The following is a 25,727-nucleotide window of genomic DNA, read 5'->3' as shown; positions in this document are numbered from 1 at the left end:
CGACGTGTCTCGACGCATCCGTCGTTCATAGGCTTCCATTGTAGCCAACGACGCATGCCGCAGGATGCGCCACGACACGTTTTTTAGGCGGAGACAAAAAACGTTACAATCAACGTTTTTCCAGACGACGTGTCGCCAAATTTCGACGCATATGTCGTACGACGTACATGACGTATGACAATCCGTCGCTATGCGTCGCCAATACAAGTCTATGGTGGAAAAACGCATCCTGCAAGCACTTTTGCAGGATGCGTTTTTTCTGCAATAAGACGATTTGTGACGGTTTGCAGTTAACGCTAGTGTGAAACTACATGTAACAGCTACATGTAACGTTTTTGCCGCCGGCGGTCCGCTTTTTCCGACCGCGCATGCGCGGCCGGAACTCCGCCCCCACCTCCCCGCACTTCACAATGGGGCGGCGGATGCGCTGGAAAAATGCATCTGCTGCCCCCGTTGTGCGGCGCAGAGAACGCTAGCGTCGGTAACCTCAGCCCGACGCACTGCGACGGGCCGAGCCCGACGCTAGTATGAAAGTAGCCTAAGACGACAAAATGACTGCTATAAAGTGAGATCTACAGTAAATTAGGATAACAGTTTACACAGAAGAGACAAAAAAGACTGTATTGTAGCTTTCCCTGTAACTAAAAACATTTCTTTATTAAACAGCTGCCAAATATTTCAGCTGCCATAAAGCACACACATCCGGTGTACTGGGTTATAATGATATACAGGAGGAAAATGTGTCTTCACTATGGCCTTCCAACAGATTTTTTTGTAATAAATTACACAGCTACAATATTGAATACATAATTTAAAAAAAAGGAGAAAAAAAGGCAAATTACTTTTTAAATATGATTTTGCAATATCCAGATATTTCTGACATAATACACTGTATTATTATTTTTTTAAGTGTTATTACCAAAATAACTTGTTAAATCGCTGGAGGTCCATCCGTCCAGACTGTCAGTGATCAGGGCTCTAGAACCCAGTGTTTTCACATTCAACATTATTCCTTTTTCCAAAAGCCTATAGTTAACTCTACAATGGCAAGAGTTAGGCTGGGGTCACACTGCATTATGGCAGTCCGTTAGACGGACTGCGTTACACCGCGGCATAATGTGGTGTAACGCAGACCGTTAATGCTGCCATTAACCCCTATTAACGGGCGCATCGCCAACGCATGCCATAATCGGCATGCGCTAGCGATGTGCCGTCATTCTGTGACGGACCCTCGGACGCGGTCTGAAGCGTTTCGGGGTCCGTCACCGCTAGCGCAGATAGAGCATCTGAGCTAGCGCAATCGCATAACGCAATCTTTTTCGGCACTTGTGTTAACGCAACGCAGTCCGTTTAACGCATGCGTTGAACGGACTACACTAACGCAATGTAAACCTAGCCTTACTGGAATATGAAACGCTTTGAATACTTCTCTTCCCACCTCTAGCTTTATCCATGACTGAGGTTTTGTGTTATACAGTGTTTAAAGTCTATCTACATACAGTGCAGGCACATTTTTATTAGTGATCTCAAATCTAAGACTTTGAACTGAAGCTAAACATGCCAGATGCCATGAAGTATGAATATTCTAATGGTCTCTTCAGAGAAGAAGAGGACATGAACTCTACTGCCTCCTGTTGAAAGTAGCAATCCTACAAGTCAATATCGACCATTTAATGAACCTTGCCACGTGACTTAGGCTAAAAGCTATATCAGAATCTCAATTTGCAGACACGGTGTTTCAGGGTATTGCCCCTCATCAGCCCTGACTGGGCTAGGTGAGAGGCTAAGACTGGGATCTAAGGAGTAAGTTTTCTCCTTGTGAAGAGTGACATGCCAGGCCTGGCATGCTATGTTTGCAACACATTTAAGTCTCCTCATAGTGGCAGGCCAGACCTGGCAGGTCACTCTCCACAAGGAGAAAACTTACCCCTTAGATCTCATCTAGCCAAATCAAATCTCATACTTTGCACTGACAAGGGGCAATACCCAGAAACACAGCATCTGCTATTTGAGATTCTGATTTGGCTTTTATTCCCAGTCAAATTGCAAGGCTAATTAAAGGGTCAATACGGACTTGTGGGATTGCTACTTTCAATAGATGACACTAGATGAAGGATGAGAGAACATCATATGTTTTACTTTCAAAACAGCCAATTCGATAGATACAAAGTACATACATAAAGAATGGAAGTGTTAAAAGCACATATTGAAGATTATATCGAAAGAGACTGAAAACTACATAGTCCGCAACAAGGCAACAACACATTCATCTAGACCATGCAAATTAACAGCCTGTCAGCTGTCCACACCTGCTAATATATGTCAGCGATGATAAAACAGTACAGGGAGAAAACATCTATATAATAAGGTACCTGAAAACTGTTTGTTGCTTCTTCAGGCCTTTTATCTTCTCGAATGCGAAGGAAGCGAGGGAAACGCAGAGAGATTCCCTTTTCATCTTCCACCTAAAACAAAATAATTTAAACAGTCAATTTAACTACACTTCTCAAAAAAATAAAGGGAACACTTAAACAACAGACTATAACTCAAAGTGAATCAAACTTCTGTGAAATCAAACTGTCCACTTAGGAGGCAACACTGTTTGACAATTTCACATGCTGTTGTGCAAATAGAATAGACAATAGATGGAAATTATTGGCAATTATCAAGACACATTCAATAAAGGAGTGGTTCTGCAGGTGGGGACCACAGACCACATCCCAGTACCAATGCTTTCTGGCTGATGTTTTGGTCACTTTTGAATGTTCGTTGTGCTTTCACACTCGTGGAAGCATGTGACGGATTCTACATCCTACACAAGTGGCTCAGGTAGTGCAGCTCATCCAGGATGGCACATAAATGCGGGCTGTGGCAAGAAAGTTTGCTGTGTCTGTCAGCGTAGAGTCCAGAGGCTGGAGGCGCTACCAGGAGACAGTCCAGTACACCAGGAGACGTGGAGGGGGCCAAAGGAAGACAACAACCCAGCAGCAGGACCGTTACCTCAGCCTTTGTAATTCCTACAAAAACACATGGAGTACATGTCCAAACCAAGTACTAAAAATTTATTTTTATTTAACAATCTTACAAAACATGACAAACATGTAACATTAAAACAGCTTATCATGGATGGGGTACAGAGGGAGCTTCTGTGTAACTACTAGGGACACACAAACACCAAAACAGGACCAGCTGGGAAGGTTGACATCAAAGAGTTATAGCCCATTGAAGCTACATGGTATGGCAAGAAAAGTGCATAGTGCAAAAATGCCAGAGATCAAACTGGGGAAAGGGGCTCTGTCTGGGAGAGTGTAAAACACTCAAACTGCACCCACCAGCCCAATTACACTACCCCAGCAGCTTACAACGGAGCTCAGACAGCAGCTTGTTACCCATATGGCCTGCTAGTGTGGGTCCACACAGCCCCAACGCGCGTTTTGCGTAGTGCTTCCTCGGGGGCTGTAGCTGTGTGTGTCCCTCTAAGTCCTTAAAAGCGTGTGTTACAGGTGCCGGACATCGAGCGCCATTACCGGCGCATGCGCACTGGGCCCGTGTGGACGCCACTCCCACAATTTCTCACGTGACGCGGCGGGTCAGACGGAAATCCCTCGTGACGTCAAATACCAACCGCGTCACAGACGGAAACCAGAGAGATGCATGCTGGACCCGGCCGCAGCGGGCATGCGCAACTGCTCGTGATGCCAGAGAGGGGAAGAGTAAGTCAGAAATAAGCAGATGGAGAATAAATTATGTGAAAGGTGGCCAGAAACCCAAATAATAATAGATGCGGTCAAATAAATACATGTACAGCCCCAAAAGGGGTCAGTATAGTATGTCCAAAAATACTGGATACATGGCCCTTCTCCTTCACCTTAAAGGGCCCTACCACCATTAAATTGCCCAACATATCCTAATGTCCTTCTGAATAACAAGACATAAAAAACTGAAAAACAGAAAACAAAAAATAAGGATAATAAACAAAGATAAATGAATTTATATATTGAAATTTCTAGAGTGTTGAGCTGCAGGCTTTAAGATCCCATTCAGAGATATGGTTACTTCAGACATCAGATATTAATCAGAGCTTCTTCAATAAAAAGGCATCATAGTCCGGGTTTTCAAAGACCAAAGGGTGGAAATGTGGACGACATTAGATGATAGGACGAACATATACTGTATAGATAAATTAAAAACACACAGATTAAAATCCAAGTAGGGAAGATACAATAACCTATAAAAAGGAAGAAAAGCTTAACTGTTCATTTAAGCCTGCCAGAATCATAGTATCCAAGACATTTATCCACCGGCACTCGAGTTGTGTCAAATTCCACTTCCAATCGCCACCCCTAATGCCACAACTTACCCGGTCAATGCCAAGTACTTTGAAGCCTTTAGGGTTACATTGATGGTGTGATGTGAAGTGGCGAGGGATGGTCTTTAACGGGGCAACGTCGCTCACATCACCCACGGCCATAATGTCTCTAACATGTTCGCGAGTGCAAACTCAACTCCTGTCATGCGAGACCAATGTAAAATTTGTTATACGGGCATTTAGCCATATCAATCACATATGTGGTGCTGCTAGAGATATATTCAGTGATCTTAAACTCCCTTTGGCCATCGGACGATGTTACCAACGTTGCTCGCACATGATTCCAGCAGGCCATGCAATCACCGCATGGGTAGAAACCCCATTTTCCCTTACCCGTCCCAAACATCCTGGGTTCTTTTGCCACATAGTGGCTCCTAACCAAGATATCCTTCAAATTTTTCCCTCTTCTCGCAGTCAAGAGGGGTATATTTGGGAGGAATCTTGCGAGTGGGTTCAGTTTTGAGAATTGGCAAATGTATATTCATAATCTTTCGCATAGTCTCCCATTGATGATTGAAAGTAATAATGTACCTAATTTTTTGACCCGCTGTTGTCTTATTTCCTTCTTCCCTGCAAGTAGATCAGAGGTGTTAAACTGCATTCCTCGAGGGCCGCCAACAGGTCATGTTTTCAGGATTTCCTTAGCATTCCACAAGGTGCTGGAATCATTCTGTGCAGGTGATTAAATTATCACCTGTGCAATACAAGGAAATCCTGAAAACATGACCTGTTGGCGGCCCTCGAGGAATGCGGTTTGACACCTCTGAAGTAGATCACATCTAGAATTCCTGGCACGGGCATAGCCCCTTTTTATACTACTTCTGCTATAGCCACGCGCCAGGAATCTCTTCCCAAGGTCCACGGACTGTCTCTCAAAAGATTCCTCAGAAGTGTATATCCTTCTCATTCGAAGGAATTTGCCTATTGGGATCGCCCCGATAGTAGAATAAGTATGAGAGGAGGAAGAATGGAGAAGTGCATTCACCGGTGTCTCCTTACGGGAAATATCAGTGTGTATAGCTCCATCTTCCTGGACCAGCAGCCTGATGTCGAGAAACGGACTCAGGATGGCACATCAATGAGAGCTGTGGCAAGGTGGTTTGCGATGTCTGTCAGCGTAGTGTCCAGAGGCGCCACCAGGAGACAAGCCAGTACACAGGGAGACAAGAAGGAGGCCGTAGGAGGGCAACAACCCAGCAGCAGGACCGCTACCTCAGCCTTTGTGCAAGGAGGAACAGGAGGAGCACTGCCAGAGCCCTGCAAAATGACCTCCAGCAGGCCACAAATGTACGTGTCTGCACAAATGGTTAGAAACCGACTCCATAAGGATGGTCTGAATGCCCGACGTCCACAGATGGGGGTTGTGCTCACAGCCCAACACTGTGCAGGATGCTTGGCATTTGCCACAGAACACCAGTGTTACCGCTGCCACTGCCCGCCGCACTCTCACCGCTTCCGCTGCCCGCCGCACTCCTGTCTCTGACTCCGGGTGTCCCCGCTCTGCCTCCTCGGCTGGGGCTTCCGTTCCTGCTGCTGTGCGCTCCCGTCGCTCGGGCAGTCGCTTCTCTCCTACAGCGGCGCACGCCCGGCATTCCACTTCCGGGTCCAGCCTTGCCAGCGGTCCCCCTGCACTTCCGGTATCTTCGGTCTCTGGGGGAGTGCAGGGGTTGTGCAGGCGCCCTAGTTTCTCTAACAAGCGCAGGCGCGTTGTGCGTAATCCACTTCCTGGTTTCTAAAGGTCAGTAATTTCTCCACCAATCCAGTCTCTGCCTCTGCTATAAGAGGCAGTCTCTCCTGCGTTTGGGTGCCTGATTGTCATAGCATTGTCTGTGCGTCTGGCCCTTCCGTTCAATGCTCTGTACTCCGTACCGCCCGTTCTGTGCTTAGCATTTCCCATCTCAGTTCTTTGTTATTCATATTCCTTTGGTTATACCTCTTGTGCTTGCTCGTGTTTGCTTACTTTGTCTTTTGTTATTTTTCCACAGTCCCTTTCCGTTCCAGTCTCTTGCCTCCAGTTTGTCCCCGCTTTTCCGGTTTTCCTTCTGTTCTCCTCCTGTGAGCCGTCCCTCTCGGTACTTCACCGTGGGTAAGTGACCTCTGGGCCTGTCCCTGACGGTCCCTGTATAGGGGTCGGTTCCATCTAGGTCCGCTCACCCAGGGGTAGCTCTTCCCACGGTCCAGAGGGTCCACTCTCTTCCAACCTCGACCGTTATAGTACAATCAGGCCATGGACCCCACTAGTACACCCTTTTCGGCTCAGAAGGAGCTGGCCCATTTGCGCGATAATCAGCAGCGCATAATGGCGTTCATGAAGACCATGGAGTCACGCTTAACTTCTCTGCAAGCAGCGGATCCTGTGAATGCCGCTCAGTTGGCGACTCTTCAGCAGGAGTTGTCCCAACAACGTGATACTCAGACCCGCATGCTGAGTTACATGGCATCTATAGACGATCGCCTGTTTAGTCTTCAGTCGGTACCTGCCACCTCCGCCTCGGCATCTTCTCTAGATTCCACTCCTATTCCCTCCTCTCATCCTCCTCCTCGTTTGGGTAAACCCCCCCGGTATAGTGGAGATCCTAAACTCTGCAGGGGGTTTCTAAACCAATGTCGGCTCCATTTTGAACTTCTGCCCCAGCAGTACCCTACTGATCATGCTAGAGTTGCTTTTATTGTGTCTCATTTGGAGGGGGAGGCTCTGGCTTGGATCAATCCCTTGTGGGAGCGTGATGACCCCGTAGTGTCTCACTTAAGAGGAATTCTTAGAGACCTTTCGCAAAGTCTTCGATGAGCCAGGACGTTTAGCTTCCACGACGGAGTCTCTTTTTTGTTTACGTCAAGGTTCCCTCTCTGTCGGACAAGTATGCCATCCGCTTCCGTACTCTGGCTTCGGAACTGGGATGGAATAACGAGGCTCTTATAGGCGCTTTCTGGCGGGGCCTGTCTAGCCGCATTAAGGACGAGCTCGCCGGACGTGACACACCAACCACTCTAGAGGATCTTATCTCGCTCACTACCCGCATAGATCTTCGCTTCCAAGAACGTTCTCGTGAGTCGGCTAGAGAGAGGAGACCTAATTACTCTTCCCCTTCCTCCCGTCAGTCCAGCAGTCCTCGAGTTCCTGTCTCAACCTCTACTACCTTCGCTTCATCTGAACCTATGCAAATAGATCGAGTAAAGATGGCAGAACAACGCCGAAAGGAGAGACGTACTCAGGGTCTCTGTTTCTATTGTGGTAGTGCCGCCCATTTGCTACGTAGCTGTCCAGAGAGACCGGAAAACTCCTCCGCCTAGGACAGGTAAGAGAGGCCTTTCTAGGTGTTCCTACTCCCTTCTCAACCTTTAACTTTCGGTTTTACTCATTTCTAACCAGGGTCGTTCCTCCGAGGTTGCGTATGTGGATTCGGGCGCGGCAGGTAATTTTATCAGCCTTGAAGCGACTCGGAGGCTTCGCATTCCAGTCTTCTCTTTGGACTCTCCTCGTTTAATTGCTTCTGTGGATGGGAGGCCCTTACAAGAAACAATTTCTTCGGTTACAGAAGAGGTGGAGTTACAAATCGGGGCTCTTCATCATGAAAAGATCGCTTTCTACGTTCTGCCTAACCTCTCTCACGCCATACTGCTCGGACTCCCTTGGCTTCGTGTTCATGAGCCTATCCTTAATTGGCGTACCGGAGATGTGCAGCGATGGGGTGCCACTTGTCATGCACAGTGTCTTCAGTCTGTTCGTCCAGTTACCTCTACACAATCCATCTGTGTCCCTGAAGGATTACCTCTTCCTTACTGGTCTTATGCGGACGTTTTTAACAAGCAAGAGGCTGAGAGCCTTCCTCTACACCGGCCCTATGATTGCCCAATTGATCTCATGCCCGGTTGTTCTCCGCCTAGAGGAAAAATCTACCCTTTGTCGGCAGCAGAAACCCAGTCCATGACTGAATACATTAAGGAGAATCTGGCCAGAGGTTTCATCCGGAAATCTAACTCCCCCGCAGGAGCGGGATTTTTCTTCGTAAAGAAAAAGGACGGTTCTTTACGTCCTTGTATCGACTATCGAGGGTTGAACAACATCACTGTTAAAAACAGGTACCCTCTGCCTCTCATTCCAGAACTCTTCGACCGTCTTCATGGTGCTCGTATTTTTACGAAACTTGACTTGCGGAGAGCTTATAACTTGGTTCGTATCCGCTCCGGCGACGAATGGAAAACAGCATTCAACACTCGGGACGGCCACTACGAGTATTTGGTCATGCCTTTCGGCCTTTGTAATGCCCCCGCAGTTTTTCAAGAATTCGTCAACGATTTATTCCGAGATCTTCTCTACTCATGTGTAGTGGTATATTTGGATGACATCCTTGTTTTTTCCCCCGATCTTCCGTCTCATCGAAGAAGTGTTCGCCAAGTCCTGCAACGTCTGAGAGAGAACCACTTGTATGCCAAGTATGAGAAATGTCTATTCGAACAGACTTCCCTGCCGTTCCTCGGGTACATCATCTCGGACTCCGGCCTGAAGATGGATCCTGAAAAGGTAACAGCTATTCTTAATTGGCCACATCCTTGTGGAGTAAAAGCCATCCAACGATTTATTGGGTTTGCCAATTATTATAGGCAATTCATTCCGCATTTCTCATCTGTGATCCAGCCTCTTTCTGTTCTCACCCGTAAGAGTTCCTAACCAAAAGCCTGGACCTTGGATGCTGAGAATTCCTTTGAGTCTCTAAAGAAGTCCTTCTCCGCACCAGTCTTGCATCACCCTGAAGTTAATAAACCCTTCATTCTGGAAGTAGATGCTTCTTCTACGGGTGCCGGAGCGGTGCTCTCGCAGAAAACTTCTGAAGGTCGAGTGGTGCCCTGTGGCTTCTATTCTAAAGCCTTTTCGAACTCCGAACAAAATTATACTATTGGAGATCGTAAGTTGTTGGCCATTAAAATGGCTTTGGAGGAATGGAGGTATTTGTTGGAGGGTTCTGTGCATCCATTCGTAATCTACTCTGATCATAAGAATCTTGCGTATCTTCAAACTGCAAAGACTTAATCCTCGACAAGCCAGATGGTCTCTCTTTGCCCGCTTCGAGTTTGAGTTACGTTTTCGACCCGGCAACAAGAATGTCAAGGCAGATACATTGTCCAGGTCTATTCAGCCTTCCGATACTGTGGAACAACCGGCATACATCATTGATCCCTCCAAAGTCCTAACGGTGGCGCCACTGCAAGTGATTCTTCCTCCGCCTGGTAAAACCCTCGTCTCTGATAAGAGACAAAGTGAGAGTATTGTCCTGGGGTCATTCTTCAAAAGTGGCTGGACATGCAGGATCAAAGAAGACCTTCCTCCTCATCTCTCGCTATTATTGGTGGCCTACGTTACGTCTGGACGTCAACGAGTTTGTCGCATCTTGCCCTTCCTGTGCTAGGAACAAGGTACCCAGACACTTACCGTTTGGCAATCTCCTTCCTCTTCCGGTTCCGTCGGCACCTTGGCAGCATATTGCCATGGATTTCGTTACTGATTTACCAAGTTCCTCCGGATGTACAGTTATCCTTGTCGTAGTAGATCGGTTCTCCAAAATGGCTCACTTTGTTTCGTTATCTGGGCTACCTTCTGCTCCTCAGCTAGCGAAGATATTCATCCAGAACATTTTCAGACTCCACGGTTCCCCTCTTCACATCGTGTCTGACAGGGGGACTCAGTTTACTTCCCGCTTCTGGAGAGCTTTGTGCAAACTTCTTGGGGTGTCTCTGGACTTTTCTTCCGCCTATCACCCACAAACTAACGGTCAAGCTGAGTAAACCAACCAGACTTTAGCTGCCTATCTGCGACACTTCACTAATGCTCATCATGATGACTGGGTCGATTTGCTTCCGTGGGCCGAGTTTGCTTTCAATAACCACTCCAGTGAAGCATCAGCGAAGACTCCTTTCTTTGTGGTTTCCGGACAGCATCCTAGTCTTCCTCTTCCAGTGTCTTCTGTCTCTGGGGTTCCAGCCGCAGACTCTTTAGCTCGCAACTTTTCCACAATCTGGAATGAGGTTAAGAACTTGCTTGTTAAAGCTTCCTTAAGGATGAAAAGACTGGCCGACAAGAGGCGTTTGGATTCCCCTCCTTTCATGCCTGGTGATAAAGTTTGGCTTTCTTCAAGATACATAAGGCTCAAGATTCCGTCCTACAAGCTTGGTCCACGCTACGTCGGTCCATTTGAGATTCTGCGTCGGGTCAACAACGTCGCTTACAAGCTGAGATTGCCTGCCTCGCTCTGTATTCCCAATACCTTCCATGTTTCTCTACTTACACCAGTGGTCTTTAACCGCTTCCATCCTTCCTCTGGTTTCTCTTCACAACCTGTTTGCACCGACAATGTTTTCGAGGTGAAGGATATTTTAGCTGTTAAAAAGATTCGTAAAAGAGACTTTTTCTTGGTTGATTGGAAGGGTTTTGGTCCTGAGGAGAGATCTTGGGAGCCTAAGGAGAACATTGACACTCCTCGTATTCGTAACAAATTTTTTGCCAGTTTACACAGGGGGAATTGTAAGGAAGGGGGTACTGTTACCGCTGCCACTGCCCCCCGCACTCTCACCGCTTCCGCTGCCCGCCGCACTCCTGTCTGACTCCGGGTGTCCCCGCTCTGCCTCCTCGGCTGGGGCTTCCGTTCCTGCTGCTGCGCGCTCCCGTCGCTCGGGCACTCGCTTCTCTCCTACAGCGGCGCACGCCCGGCATTCCACTTCCGGGTCCAGCCTTGCCAGCGGTCCCCCTGCACTTCCGGTATCTTCCGTTCAATGCTCTGTACTCCGTACCGCCCGTTCTGTGCTTAGCATTTCCCATCTCCGTTCTTTGTTATTCATATTCCTTTGGTTATACCTCTTGTGCTTGCTTGTGTTTGCTTACTTTGTCTTTTGTTACTTTTCCACAGTCCCTTTCCGTTCCAGTCTCTTGCCTCCAGTTTGTCCCCGCTTTTCCGGTTTTCCTTCTGTTCTCCTCCTGTGAGCCGTCCCTCTCGGTACTTCACCGTGGGTAAGTGACCTCTGGGCCTGCCCTGACGGTCCCTGTATAGGGGTCGGTTCCATCTAGGTCCGCTCTCGGGGTAGGTCTTCCCACGGTCCAGAGGGTCCACTCTCTTCCAACCTTGACCGTTATAACCAGGATTGGCAAATTCGCTATTGGCGCCCTGCCCTGTGCTCTTCACAGATGAAAGCAGGTTCACACTGAGCACATGTGACAGACTTGCCAGTCTGGAGAAGCCATGGAGAGCGATCTGCTGCCTGCAACATCCTTCAGCATGACCGGTTTGGCAGTGGGTCAGTAATGGTGTGGGGTGGCATTTCTTTGGAGGGCTGCACAGCCCTTCATGTGCTCGCCAGAGGTAGCCTGACTGCCATTAGGTACCGAGAGGAGACCCTCAGACCCCTTGTGAGACTATATGCAGGTGCTGTTGACCTCATGTGGCTAGTGTGTGTCAGCAGTTCCTGCAAGATGAAGGCATTGAAGCTATGGACTGGCCCGCCCGTTCCCCAGACCTGAATCCGGTTGAACACATCTGGGACATCATGTCTCGCACCATCCACCAATGTCACGTTGCACCACAGACTGTCCAGGAGTTAGCGGATGCTTTAGTCCAGGTCTGGGAGGAGATCCCTCAGGAGACCATCCGAAGCCTCATCAGGAGCATGCCCAGGCATTGTAGGGAGGTCATACCACCTCTTCCGACAAGCCTACAACTTGCAGTGATCCCCAGTCTACTGAACCGCGGCATGACAAGCTCTACCCTCTCCTAGTGTATCCTCAACCATCCCCTGTAGACTGTGAGCCCTTGCGGGCAGGGTCCTCTCTCCTCCTGTACTTGTGTGTGCCTTGTTTTACTCATGTTTATTGTACCTGTCTATTTTTGCCCCGTTCACATGTAAAGCGCCATGGAATAAATGGCACTATAAAAAAATGTAGAATAATAATAAAAAATAATATTAATAATAATACAGGCACGTGGAGGCCACACACACTACTGAGCATCAATTCCTTGTCTTGAGGCATTTTCACTGACATTGGATCAGTCTGTAACTTCATTTTCCACTTTGATTTTCAGCATCATTCCAACTCCAGACCTCCGTGGGATATTAGTTGTGATTTACGTTGATAATTTTTAGGTTTTATTGTTCTCAACACATTCCACTATGTAATGAATAAAGATTACAACTGGAATATTTCATTTAGTGATATCTAGGATGTGAGGTTTTAGTGTTCCCTTTAATTTTTTTGAGCAGTGTATTTTAAATGAAATTTAGGAAGAGCCAACGTCTTTGCCTCATGTTACATAGTCATCTGGCATTAAAATCCATCAGTAATATCTGTCCGTGAGTAATTAGTACATGCCATTCACACACCTGATGTTACTGGGGCCATATTCCCATGCTGGTATTGACTGAGCACATGCGGGACATGTCACACTCACTACTGACAATGACTGCTGCAGTCACTAATTTATTTCAAATGCCAAATAAAAGAGCAGGGAACCATGGAGCCATCTGCACAACTGTGCAAGAAAAAAAAATTATCTGTGCTCTTCTGAGACCCAATGACGCTGTAATAAGTAAATGTAATACCTCTATGAGCAGGATTGTAGTGGCAGTGAAGAGGTCTTCGTAAACCAAACCTCACAATAGCATCACTATCTGCTCAGTGGGGTCAGACACCCCACCAATCAGCTATAACTGGCTCCAACAGAGGCCAAATGTACACCATGAATGGTGCAGAACATCACAGCTCCATCACACTATTAGGCGGCTGCTGGGGATTGCAGAATTGTAGAATTCTGAGTGCACTTTAATAACCCCTCCACCCACGTGCCTGTGTTCACCTTTTTATCGAGCCCAATTTTTACAATTCTGACCAGTGTCGTTTTATGTGGTAATAACTCTGGAACGCGTCAACAGGTCACACTGATTCGGAGATTGTTTTTTTGTTTTTTTTAGTGGGGGTAAATAGTGATAAAATGTGTTCAATATGACTTACGTTTATGAAAATAATCGGAATTTGGTGAAAAATTTAAACAATTTTCAAACAACTCTGATTTAGGGCATAAAAGTTATGTTAACAGAAAACATTTACTAAATAACATTTCCCACAAGTTTACTTAACATAAGTAAAATTTTTGTCAATTTTTTTTGAGGAGATATAACAATTAAAAGTTATTTCCAACAAAATTTACAAAATCATATGCCGTATATTCTCGAGTATAAGCTGAGATTTTCAGCCCTTTTTTTTAGGCTGAAAGAGCCCATCCTCTCGGCTTATACTCGAGTAATTGTCCCAGGGGGTCGGCAGCTGTTACATCATACTCACTCCCACCTGACACATCTCTGCACGTCCCTGCTTCTCAGATGGTCTCTAGCACCTGCAGCTCTTCCTGTGTTCAGCATTCACGTTGTACCGCTCATTAAAGTAATGAATATGGATGTGTCTCCACTCCCATAGGCGTGGAGCGCATATTCATTACTTTAATGAGGGGTACCATGTGACCGCTGAACACAAGAACAAGCTGCCGGCGCACGCTGGAGACCATCGAAGAAGCAGGGACTTGCCGAGACCGCACAAGGAAGGGGTATGACAGGGGAGGATGAGCCATGCCAAATTCACCTATCCCCGTTTGACTGCCGTTCAAGTCAGAGGGCGCAATGATGTGTTCAGTGTGTGCCCTCTGCCTGAACAGTAACTGCAGAGAGCCGGAAGACACAGCGGTGCTGGAATGGGGAAAGGTGAATATCGTAAGTGCCGGGGCCTGAGCCAGTGGTGACTCAGTCACTTGGCCCCCATAGCGCGCCGGTGTCTTCTCCTGCTCGGTACACAGCACACTCGGCGCCCAGCAATGAGAGGCGAGTTTCTCTTTTTTTTTTTTTTTTTTTTAATTGCAGCAGCATATGGGGCATATTATTCTATGGAGCATCTTATGGGGTCATCAACCTTTATGGAGCAGCATATGGAGCATATTATGCAATGGAGCATCTTATGGGGTCATCAACCTTTATGGAGCAGCATATGGGGCATATTATTCTATGGAGCATCTTATAGGTACATCAACCTTTATGGAGCAGCAAATGGGGCATATTATTCTATGGAGCATCTTATGGGGCCATCAACCTTTATGGGGCATTATAAGAGGCATATTATTCAATGGAGCATCTTATGGGGCCATTATTAACCTTTGTGCAGCATTATATGAGGCATATTTTTGTATTTCTTATGGGGCCCATCATGAACTGTATGTAGCATTATATGGGGCTCCTGATTCAATATGGATATTCAAAAACTTTTAACCTACCGATGTCTCAATCAATTTTACTTTTATTGGTATCGATTTTTATTTTTGTAATTTACCAGTAGCTGCTGCACTTCCTACCCTAGACTTATACTCGAGTCAGTAATTTTTTCAAATTTTTTGTGGCAAAATTAGGTGTCTCTGCTTATACTCTGGTCGGCTTATGCTCTAGTATATACGGTAAATAGATTTTGGAACCACATCTTATTTGAAGTGACTGAGGGGTCTACATGACAGAAAATACCCAAAATTAACACCATGCTAAAAATTGCATCCGCAAAGAGCTCAAAACCACTTCAAGAAGTTCATTATCTCTTCAGGTGCTTCACAGGAACTGAAACAATGTGGAAGGAGAAAAAGAACATTTTACTTTTTTTTGCACAAAAATTTTATTTTACTTTAGACCACAATTTTTTATTATTTTCATAAGGGTAACAGGAGAAAATTGACCCTGAAATATGTTGCACAATTTCTCCTGAGTACGCAAATACCCCAGGAAAGGAGCATGTTTGACTTTAATGCAAAATTGTCTGGTATCATCAACCGACACCATGCCGCGTTTGGAGAGCCCCTGATTTGCCTTAACAGTGGAAATTCCCCCACAAGTGAACTTATTTTGGAAACTGAACCCCTGAAGGAACTTATCTAGATGTGTGGTGAGCACTTTGAACCCCCTCCCAGGTGCATCACAGACCTTTTTAACAATGAGTTGTAAAAATAAAAAAAAAATCCAAAAATGTTAAAATATTCTTTCATACCTATTTTTTATTTTTATAAGGGTAAAAGCAGAAAAATGGACCATACAATTTGTTGTGCAATTTCTCCTGAGTACACAGATACTCCTTATGTGGGGGTATACTACTTTTGAGGCACAGTGCAAAGCTCAGAAGGGAAGGAGCGCCATATTGGAGTTCACATTTTGCTGGAATGGTCTGAGGATGCATTTGATTGCCAGGAGTGGGGAAGGCACCGCTCACGGCAGTGAGTGCCAGGTCTCAGCTGTCATGTCAGCGCAAAATCACCCCAACACATCCATATGTCCAAGGTTGGTAAGTACCTACCAACCTGGACGTATGGATCCATCCAAGGTCATGAAGGGGTTAAAGCAGATCTGTCAACAGATATCTTACAGCAGCCGATTGCAATACTGTCTACCGTAAGATTTCTTAGACCTGATGAAAGTTGTGCATTTACTTTGAAAGGCAAAAATATAATAAATTATACAATATAATATAAACACATATCTATAATCAACTCCTTATATTTGAGGTAAGATACCCGATCTTCTACTTTTCAGTAAACTATGAGGGAACAAGCGAAAGCCATTTTGGCAAGAGAGTACATTTTTATTCCAGACCCTGAATTTTTTCCCCTGCACTATGCGGCTGTAACATTTGGTTGGCAAGGTCAACACCTTCTATATGCTGGTTACACTCTCACACACAGAATAACTTGGTAATGGCAGAATCTGTCCCAAGCATATAAAGAGGTATTTTATTCCTATGAAAGGAGGTCAACATGAGGACACCTTTTGTCCCAGTATGTGACTACCATCAAGGCCTCAGTACATAGGACTCTACTTTAAACAGAATCTACTAGCAGGTTTTTGTCACTTAGTTTGAAAGCTGCATAATGGGCAGACCAGATTCCAGCAATATGTCACTTACTGGGCTACTTGCTGTAGTTTTGATAAAATCACAGTTTTATCAGAAGGAGATTATCACTGGAGGAGTGGTATACCAGTTTCCATGTAGTCTTCCATATTTATGAAGTCTGTATATCCCCAAAATAACTAAGTTCTACCACACATCACACAAAATATTGCAAAACTTACAAAATTCTATAATGCAGCATACATCCATATCAAGTGCAAGGCCAAAGTTGCCCATAAGGTCCACAGATATAACAATAAAAAATTACAATCACAAATTATCACAATTAAATCAGGAAGCACTTACACAGCTAAGAACACTCAAAAAAAAGCAACTCATTACTTCTACTGACAAAACTGAGCAAATGCTCCCCAATCATACAGAACATGCCGTCAAAGATCCACTGGATACATTAAACAAAGCAGATTCCATCAATTACACTCCGTGACATAATACTTTTCAGGCAAAAGATCCACTGAGCTTCCATATGGAAGACCTTGTTTTCTAACCTATACCTTCTTGCAAAGGGCCGAACCAACTTAATCACTGGAAATTTCAGGCATCTCCCATCACCACCATGATACAAAAGTCCGTACAAGTGTTGTCACTGATTTTCCTTGCTTGTCTACATCAGTCATGTTATAAAATTCGCCTTGCCCACATAATTCCGTCGGGCATGCCACCAAATAACCAGCCCCGATGACTTACAGTTTACAAACTCTCTGTTCTTATTTATCAAGCCAGTGGAAAAACTTTAGAAGGTGGTGTCCTGACAAATACAATTAAAAGAATAATTAAAAGCCCCCTTCAAATTACATTTATTAAGCCATGTAACATTCAATGCCTCAGGAGTCAAGTGGACCAATGGATAATCCAACACCATTGCTCCAACACCACCATCCAATTTCAACCAGTAGAATCTCAAGAGATCCTTCACCTCCATAGACTTCTTATGGAAGGTACCTATCAGTCTGATCCGCCTCCCCTCATGGTGGGTACTAGCAGATCAGATGTTGATTGAACAGCTGCATGCTTAAAAGGAGTATCTCGGCACCCATTCTGGACAATCCAGCCTCTGAACTCTACACACAGAGAAGAGATCTGTGAGTAGGAGTTCAAGAAGGATGAATGATTTCTCATGAGTATAAACTGCCCTTGTGGAAAACCTATTTTCAGGGCAGCTGGATGACAACTGTCAGCTCAGGAAATTGTTCAATGCAGTTGCCTTCCTGGAGGCCATGCCTGTCAAAGTGCCCTCATCATTCTAAACACAGAACTTTTGTTTTTGCATTTTTGTTTTTTCCTCATCTCTCAAAAGATATAACTTTTTCATTTTTCAATTGATGCAGGTGTTTCAAGGGCGTGTTTTTGTAGGGAAAGTTATTTAGTCGTTTTGAATCGCACTATCCACTTTACCATAAAACAAAGGGGAAAAAAAGTGTGATGAAATGATAAAAAAAATTCTACTGTGCAATTGTTTTTAAGTCGCAATTCCGGTGTTGTTTTACAGCTAAGAATCTGTGAAGCTGTGATATAGGCTGACATACGGCCATTAGTAGCCAGAACATACGGTATTTTACGGACTATAAGGCCTCTTTCACACTTCCGTCTTTTTGAAACTGTTGCAAAGCGTCGTTTTGGGAAAAAAACGCATCCTGCAAATGTGCCCGCAGGATGCGTTTTTTTTCCCATAGACTTGTATTAGCAATGGTTCGCGACGGATTGCCACACGTCGCGTCCGTCGTGCACTGGATCCGTCGGAATTTGGCGGCCCGTTGTCTGGAAAAAACATTTTTTTGTCTTGAGTAGGGAAAACGTGTCGTGACGGATCCTGCAGCATAAGTCGTTGACTAGAATGGAAGCCTATGGACACAGGATCCGTCGTGACACGTCGTATGACGGAATCCAGAGCTGGAATCCTTTTTTTTTTTTACACTGAGCATGCTCAGAATCAGGATTTTTTAGCCAATTTCACCAGACAGCCCCAAATCTATATAAACCTGGCCTGGGGCTTCACCCCCAAATGTGCCAGCAAGAAGACAGCATCCAGCCAGCCAGCATCCAGAGGCCTGCTATAAACCCTATGCAGCCAGAGGCCTGACTGTGCTGCCAGAAGCCAGCGTCAAGCTAGAGGACTACCAGTCAGTGTGAGTACTGCCATTTTTGCGTGCGTCTGTGTGCATGTGTGTGCGTGTCTGCGTGTGTGTGTGTCTGCCTGTGTGCTTTTGTGCATGTGCATCTCTGTGTGTTGGCGTGCACCTGTGTGCTTTCGTGGGTGTGCATGCACTGTGTGTGTGCCTGTTTGCTTTTGTGTGTGTGCATGTGTTGTGCATGCGTTTGTGTGCTTTTGTGCGTGTGCATGTGTTGTGCGAGCTCCTGTGTGCTTTCAGGTGCGTGCGTCTGGGTGATTGCGCGTGCATGTTTTTCTACTGTGATGTAGTTAATTAAAAGTAGTGTGGTGTGATTTCAGTGTGTGGGTATAATGGTGGTGTGGGTGTGTGTCTTGCGTGTGTGTTTGGTTTTTTGCTATTTATTTATTTTTTTTAATTGTATTGTAGCATTCTAGCTCCTAATTATGATGGTAAAAAAAATGTAAAAAAAAATAAATAAATACATTTTTTTTAAATTCAAAATGTCTGTAGTATCATTTCACAAAGGTAAACTTTAAAATGGTGTATGTACAAGTGTCCACACATGCAATACACAGTTGGTTGAGTGTTTATTTTTTTAATATAAAAGGTTATAGCAAATTTTTTATGGTGTATTTTTTTTAAGTTAGTTTTAGGTCTCTTTTCAAATCACATATGTGGTCAAGACATTTTAAACTGGTGTGTAGGCATTTCAATTTTACATGAGGGTATTTTTTTGGGGGTGGGGAAATGGTTTTACAGCTTGCACATTAACTAGGTAATCCAGCTCAGACAGGTCTTCCTTGGGTATATTTTTTTGAAGTTGTTTCTCAAAACGTTTGTTGGCCTGCTTGAACATTGCTCAGATCATTTGAGCAGGGTGGTTTTTAAATCTTTAACTTTAGCTACTTTGAGGGGTTTGTGGGTCTAAGTATAAATTCTTCATACTTACAGATCCATCAGGGAACACTCAGGCAGCAGGGACCACCAGGACACCAGGGACCACTGAGCCATCAAGCCAGTTTCCTGATGTATAGTAGCTTACAAGTGTCTTTATTTTTGCAGATACACCAGGGACCACCGAGCAACCAGGGAACACTGAGCCATCAAGCCAGTTTCCTGATGTAAGTATTAAAGACCACAAACCTTCGAATATCATTTGTATAGTAGCTTACAAGTGTCTTTATACTTGCAGATACACCAGAGACCAACGAGTCGGCAGAAAATGTCTTCTTCTGGGAGCCCTCCTCAACAGCGTCAGCGTAGTGAGGTAAATTAAAAATTATTTTGTTTTTGGTGTTCTAGTTAAAATTTCTGTTAAACACTATATGCATTATGTTTTCACAGAAAGCTGAAGCAGCCGAGGGCCTCTCAGAAGGAGACGGGATGGAGAAAAAAGGAGCAGGCGCACAGAGTGTAAGTTGTGCCCAAACAGTCGCTTCACACATCACAGTGCACCCAACACATACAAAACAGTTCATCATACATCACAGTACACATACAACATATGCCTACATCCAACATAATTCTTTTTCCTTTTTTTTTAGTCTGCTGCACATGAAGGTCCCTCCCAGCAGCTCCCAGAGTCAGTGTCGTAATCGCCGCAGCGGTCAGCCAGCAGTGAGTTTTTTTTGTTTTTTTTTTTCTTGGTGCTTTTGTGTTTCAGTGTACTAATGTGTTTTTTTTTTTTTTTGCTCTTTTCACAGGATTCAAAACGTGCTCCCGACTCAGATGATGAAGCCGGACTTAATGTGGACCGCCTCATCGAAGCGGTCCACGAGCGGGAGCCGCTGTGGAATATGGCTGACCGCAGGCATGCAGATCTGTTAGTCACACGTCGGCTCTGGTTGGAAGTATGTCACAACATTGTAGGCAACTAGGAGGACCTTGATCCAAGGCAGCAGACTCTAGAACGTAAGTAGTCTAATTTCAGTAATTTGTGGAGCAGGTCGGATTGTGTTGTACTTAACCCATTTTTTTATGTCATTCTTCTCTTTACAGGTGAAAGGGTTATGAAGCGGTGGCGGTCACTCAGGGATCGCTTCAAGAGGGAGTTTAACAAGGAGATGCAGGCCCCGAGTGGCTCAAGAGGACGCCGGTCAAAATACAAATACAGCCGCGCCCTGTCATTCCTCCGGGCAACGATGCTGAGAAGAAGGTAAATATTCAACAACCCATTGAATAATTCACCATGTTTACCTGTCTAACTTTTTTGGTTTCAGGCAGGGCTTTTTCCTATCAATATATAACAATATATAAATAGTTTTTTTTTCTATTTCACAGCAACTTCTGTAGCACTCGGGAGCCTGCTTCTACCTTGGACCCCTCTGGAGCAATCTCTCTGGAGTCCGCCACCGTGGACCACGTCGGTAGACCCCACCCCTCTGACCCCTCGTCTGGCCCTTCCGATACCTCTGCCCCATCCACTTCAACCCCCGCCAGCACTGAAGCATCATTGCAGCCTTCGTTACTTGAAGCTGCTGGTGAAGAGTTAGCGTTCCCTTTACCCCACCCCTCTGATCCTGCCACCTCTAGACCACAATTAGGTTCGTGGCGGCAGCGACTGAGGGGTCAGGAAAGGAGTTATGCTCCTGCGTCCCTGCATCTGAATGCATCCTTCCAGAGCTCTTTCAAAATTTTGGGAGAGCAAGTGGCTGCTGGGTTCAACATGGTGCAAACACGCATCAGTGAACATAGCAGTCGCTTGGATAGGATGCATTCAGATGCAAGGGATTCTCCAAACAACCTGTTTTTCCAGTCAATGCTCAGGAGCATGGAAAAGCTGACTTTTGACCAGCAGATGCAGGTAATGCAAGAGGGTCATGCTGCTCTAGTGCATGTCATCACCCAAGCCCCTCCAACTCCCACATCTCCTCACACAGCCACTGTCTCTCCTACCAATCCTTTCCAAGCCACTTGCCCTTTCCCAACCGAGGCCCAACTACCATCCCAATTCCCAACCCAGGCCCAATTCCCAACCCAGCCCCAATTCCCAACCCAGGCCCAAATCCAAACCCAGGCCCTCCCCAGCGTTTTCTTCCCTGTCAAACTTTCCTTCCCCGTTTACTTTGCCACCTACACCAACACCATCCCCTGTCCAACCAGACCTCCCTGCTCAGCCTCATGTTTTTGCCCCCCCCCTCCACTTCACATCAACCCCAACCCAGTAGGCTTTCCCCCATTGACGTGGTCTAACCTTCCAGCCCTTCCAGTAGTATCTCCACACTACATTTTACAGACTTATAGCAAATTTAAATCTTTTGTCTGAAAATAAACATGTGGAATCTTTTTTTTTTTTTTGAAATAATTTTTTTTATTAGTGTTTACCCCAAAAAGGGTTCCAAAAAATTTGGTGTGACACAAAGTTTATAATTTTTTTTTTATAAAAATATGTTAAATAAAATTTTGTTTGGTTTCAAAACTATTTTATTGTTAAGTGTCTTCATTTAAGTACAGAAACAAAAGGTACAAAAACATAACACACGTTTAAGAGGTATAACATATTAGGTTAATTAGAAAACATACCAAACTTTAGGGAAATAAGTAATAAAACTTGGTGTCAATAAAATCATAACACTTTGTACAGAAACATTATTGACAGAGACATCAAAGAAAGATCTCAAACTATGTTGTCTTGCCATGGAACGCTGCCTTCAGGTGATATGAAATACTCAGCAAAGTGGTCCCTCATTCTGGAAACCTACCTGCCGCACGAACAGAGTTGCTTTGGTAATCCCACAAGGTTGTCTGTGAGTCCTCATCATCCATGGAAACTGGCTCCTGGGAAATAACATAATTATGCAGCACCACACAGGCCTTGACAACCTCATCCACAGTCTCTGTGTGCAGTTTTATGGCAGTTAGCAGCACTAGCCACTTTGCGGTTAAAATGCCAAACGCACACTCCAACACTCGTCTGGCTCTTGTTAAGCGGTAATTAAATATTCTTTTGGTTCGGGTCAAATCTCTACTTGCATAAGGTTTTAGTAGGTGTGATGACAGCTGGAATGCCTTATCACTAACACACACAAATGGCATAGGTGGTCCAGATGTTCCCGGGAGTGGTCTTGCTGGAGGAAAATCATAGCTGTCTCCATATAGATGACGCCCCATCGGAGAAGTTCTGAAGACTTGTGAGTCGTTTGACCGGCCATAGGCTCCAATGTCCACAGCAATAAATTTACAGTTGGCATCCGCTATGGCCATGAGTACTATTGAAAAGTACTTTTTGTAATTAAAGTACTCTGAGCCAGATCCTGCAGATTTTGAAATACGGATATGTTTGCCATCTACAGCACCCAAGGAATTTGGGAAATGGCACAGTTTCTCAAAATTTTCAGCACTCTGCAGCCAGATGTCCATAGTCGGATTTGGAATGTATTCTTGATGCCAAGTATCCCAGAGTGCGCGGCAGGTCACTTTCACAATTCCGGAAATAGTCGATATTCCAAGGCGAAACTGGTAATGCAGTGAAGTTAGGGATTCTCCGGTAGCAAGGAATCTGTGAAAAACATATACAGTTGTGGCCAAAAGTATTGACACCCCTACAATTCTGTCAGATAATACTTAGTTCCTTCCTGAAAATGATTGCAATCACAAATTCTTTGGTATTATCTTCATTTAATTTGTCTTAAATGAAAAAACACAAAAGAGAATGAAACAAAAAGCAAAACACTGATCATTTCACACAAAACTCCAAAAATGGGCCAGACAAAAGTATTGGCACCCTCAGCCTAATACAACCTTTAGCCAAAATAACGCGACCAACCGCTTCCGGTAACCATCAGTGAGTTTCTTACAATGCTCTGCTGGAATTTTAGACCATTCTTTTTTGGCAAACTGCTCCAGGTCCCTGATTTTTGAAGGGTGCCTTCTCCAAACTGCTATTTTTAGATCTCTCCACAGGTGTTCTATTGGATTCAGGTCTGGACTTATTGCTGGCCACCATAGAAATCTCCAGTGCTTTCTCTCAAACCATTTTCTAGTGCTTTTTGAAGTGTGTTTTGGGTCATTGTCTTGCTGGAAGACCCATGACCTCTGAGGGAGACCCAGCTTTCTCACACTGGGACATACATTATGCTGCAAAATTTGTTGGTAGTCTTCTGACTTCATAATGCTATGCACACGGTCAAGCAGTCCAGTGCAAGAGGCAGCAAAGCAACCCCAAAACATCAGGGAACCTCCGCCATGTTTGACTGTAGGGACTGTGCTCTTTTCTTTGAATGCCTCTTTTTTTCTCCTGTAAGCTCTATGTTGATGACTTTGCCCAAAAAGCTCTACTTTTGTCTCATCTGACCAGAGAACATTCTTCCAAAACGTTTTAGGCTTTTTTTTTGGCAAACTCCAGCCTGGCTTTTTTATGTCTCGGGGTAAGAAGTGGGGTCTTCCTGGGTCTCCTACCATACTGTCTCTTTTCATTCAGACGCCGACGGATAGTACGGGTTGACACGGTTGTACCTTCGGACTGCAGGGTAGCTTGAACTTGTTTGGATGTTAGTCGAGGTTCTTTATCCAACATCCGCACAATCTTGCGTTGAAATCTCTGGTCAATTTTTCTTTTCCGTCCACATCTAGGGAGGTTAGCCACAGTGCCATGGGCTTTAAACTTCTTGATGACACTGCGCACGGTAGACACAGGAACACTGAGGTCTTTGGAGATGGACTTGTAGCCTTGAGATTGCTCATGGTACCTCACAATTTGGTTTCTCAAGTCCTCAGACAGTTCTTTGGTCTTCTTTCTGTTCTCCATGCTCAATGTGGTACACACAAGGACACAGGTTGAGTCAACTTCAATCCATGTCAACTGGCAGCAAGTGTGATTTAGTTATTGCCAACACCTGTTAGGTGCCACAGTTACAGTTAAGTTACAGGTGCTGTTAATTACACAAATTAGAGAAGCATCACACGATTTTTCGAACAGTGCCAATACTTTTGTCCACCCCCTTTTTTATGTTTGGTGTGGAATTATATCCAATTTGGCTTTAGGACAATTATTTTTGTGTTTTTTCATTTAAGACAAATTAAATGAAGATAATAATACCAAAGAATTTGTGATTGCAATCATTTTCAGGAAGAAACGGAGTATTATCTGACAGAATTGCAGGGGTGTCAATACTTTTGGCCACAACTGTAAAAATGTTATTAAAAATTTCAAACACCAACATTACATTTTGAAGCAATTTTCAAAAATATAATTTTTTTTAATTTTTTTTTACGGTTTTGATAAACGGCACTGCGGAAGTTTTTGTTCTGTTTTAGTGCCCATTTAAACCAGCATTTTTACATCTGTGCATTCCTATTATGGAGCAAGTGTTAAACACTGTGGAATGGGCACAAACAATAAAATAATTGACATGCTGCAGAAAATGCAACACTGTTTCAGCGCAGTATTTTCTGCAGCATGTTCACTGCTGAAGTGGTTATCCATTGGTTAAAACATGTTTACATGGCATAAAATATGAACGGTAAAAAAAACTAAAACAACAAGTAGGCTTACCGCCGTGTCACCATCAGCCGCTCAGCCGGTGAGATGGAAAACTTCATATATGTGTCCTTCCTTCGGATGACATCCCCAACAAGTTCCACCAAAACATCAAAGTGTTCCTACCTCATCCGAACATAATTAAAAAATGTATCCGGGTTTTGCCGCAACTCCATGTAGAGAGTTGAATAGACGCCCCGGGTCATCCGCTGTGCGTTTATGGGAAGTATCCATAGGCGTCGCCGGCGACGTCACTGTTGAAGAATCCTCCTTGTTGCTGCTGCCTCCTTCTCCCGAACTATTATTTCCAGCCTATTGGTCTCAAAAATAACATCAGTAACTACGTTCGCAATTTTCACAAGCACTCCTTCCATCTCTGCCACTTTCTCTAAACCCTGTCAAAGATGGGGTGTAAAAACAGTCAATATATAGTTTTCTCTATTTTCCAGTAGCCAATCACATTTGGGAGACTCCCATTTTTTTTTTGGTATGGAAAACGGCTCCGTTAAAAAAACGGATAGTAAAAAAGGACACAATGGATCCAGTTTTTCGACAGAACCGTCTAGCGGATCCGTCGAAATACTGGATGCGTTGCATACGGTTTTCACTATTTTTGACGCATCCGTCGATACGTCGTGCCGATGCAGTGCGACACATCTGAAAGGACGGAAGTGTGATAGAGGCCTAAGACGCACCTAGGTTTTAGAGGAGGAAATTAAGAGAAAAAAAATTGAAGCAAAAAAAATGGTCAATATTGTACTGTAATATCCCCTATCCTGGTGTGCATGGCCCCATCCTTAT

The 25,727-nt window shown here is 44.8% G+C and overlaps 1 protein-coding gene across 3 annotated transcripts in view; it reads right to left on the bottom strand.

Annotated features, from left to right (window-relative positions):
• LIG1 (DNA ligase 1) overlaps positions 1-25,727 on the bottom strand; it is a 572,167-nt gene that overhangs the window by 18,646 nt on the left and 527,794 nt on the right. For all 3 annotated transcript variants that reach the window (XM_077250677.1, XM_077250678.1, XM_077250676.1), the window contains one exon: positions 2,373-2,465. In XM_077250677.1, coding sequence (XP_077106792.1) covers positions 2,373-2,465 — 93 coding nt within the window. The remainder of the gene's footprint in view (positions 1-2,372; positions 2,466-25,727) is intronic.

The sequence above is a fragment of the Ranitomeya variabilis genome, chromosome 4, assembly GCF_051348905.1.
Source record: "Ranitomeya variabilis isolate aRanVar5 chromosome 4, aRanVar5.hap1, whole genome shotgun sequence".
Lineage (NCBI taxonomy): Eukaryota > Metazoa > Chordata > Amphibia > Anura > Dendrobatidae > Ranitomeya > Ranitomeya variabilis.
Note: the sequence above shows the minus strand (reverse complement) of the source record. Positions and strands in the feature narration are given on the sequence as shown.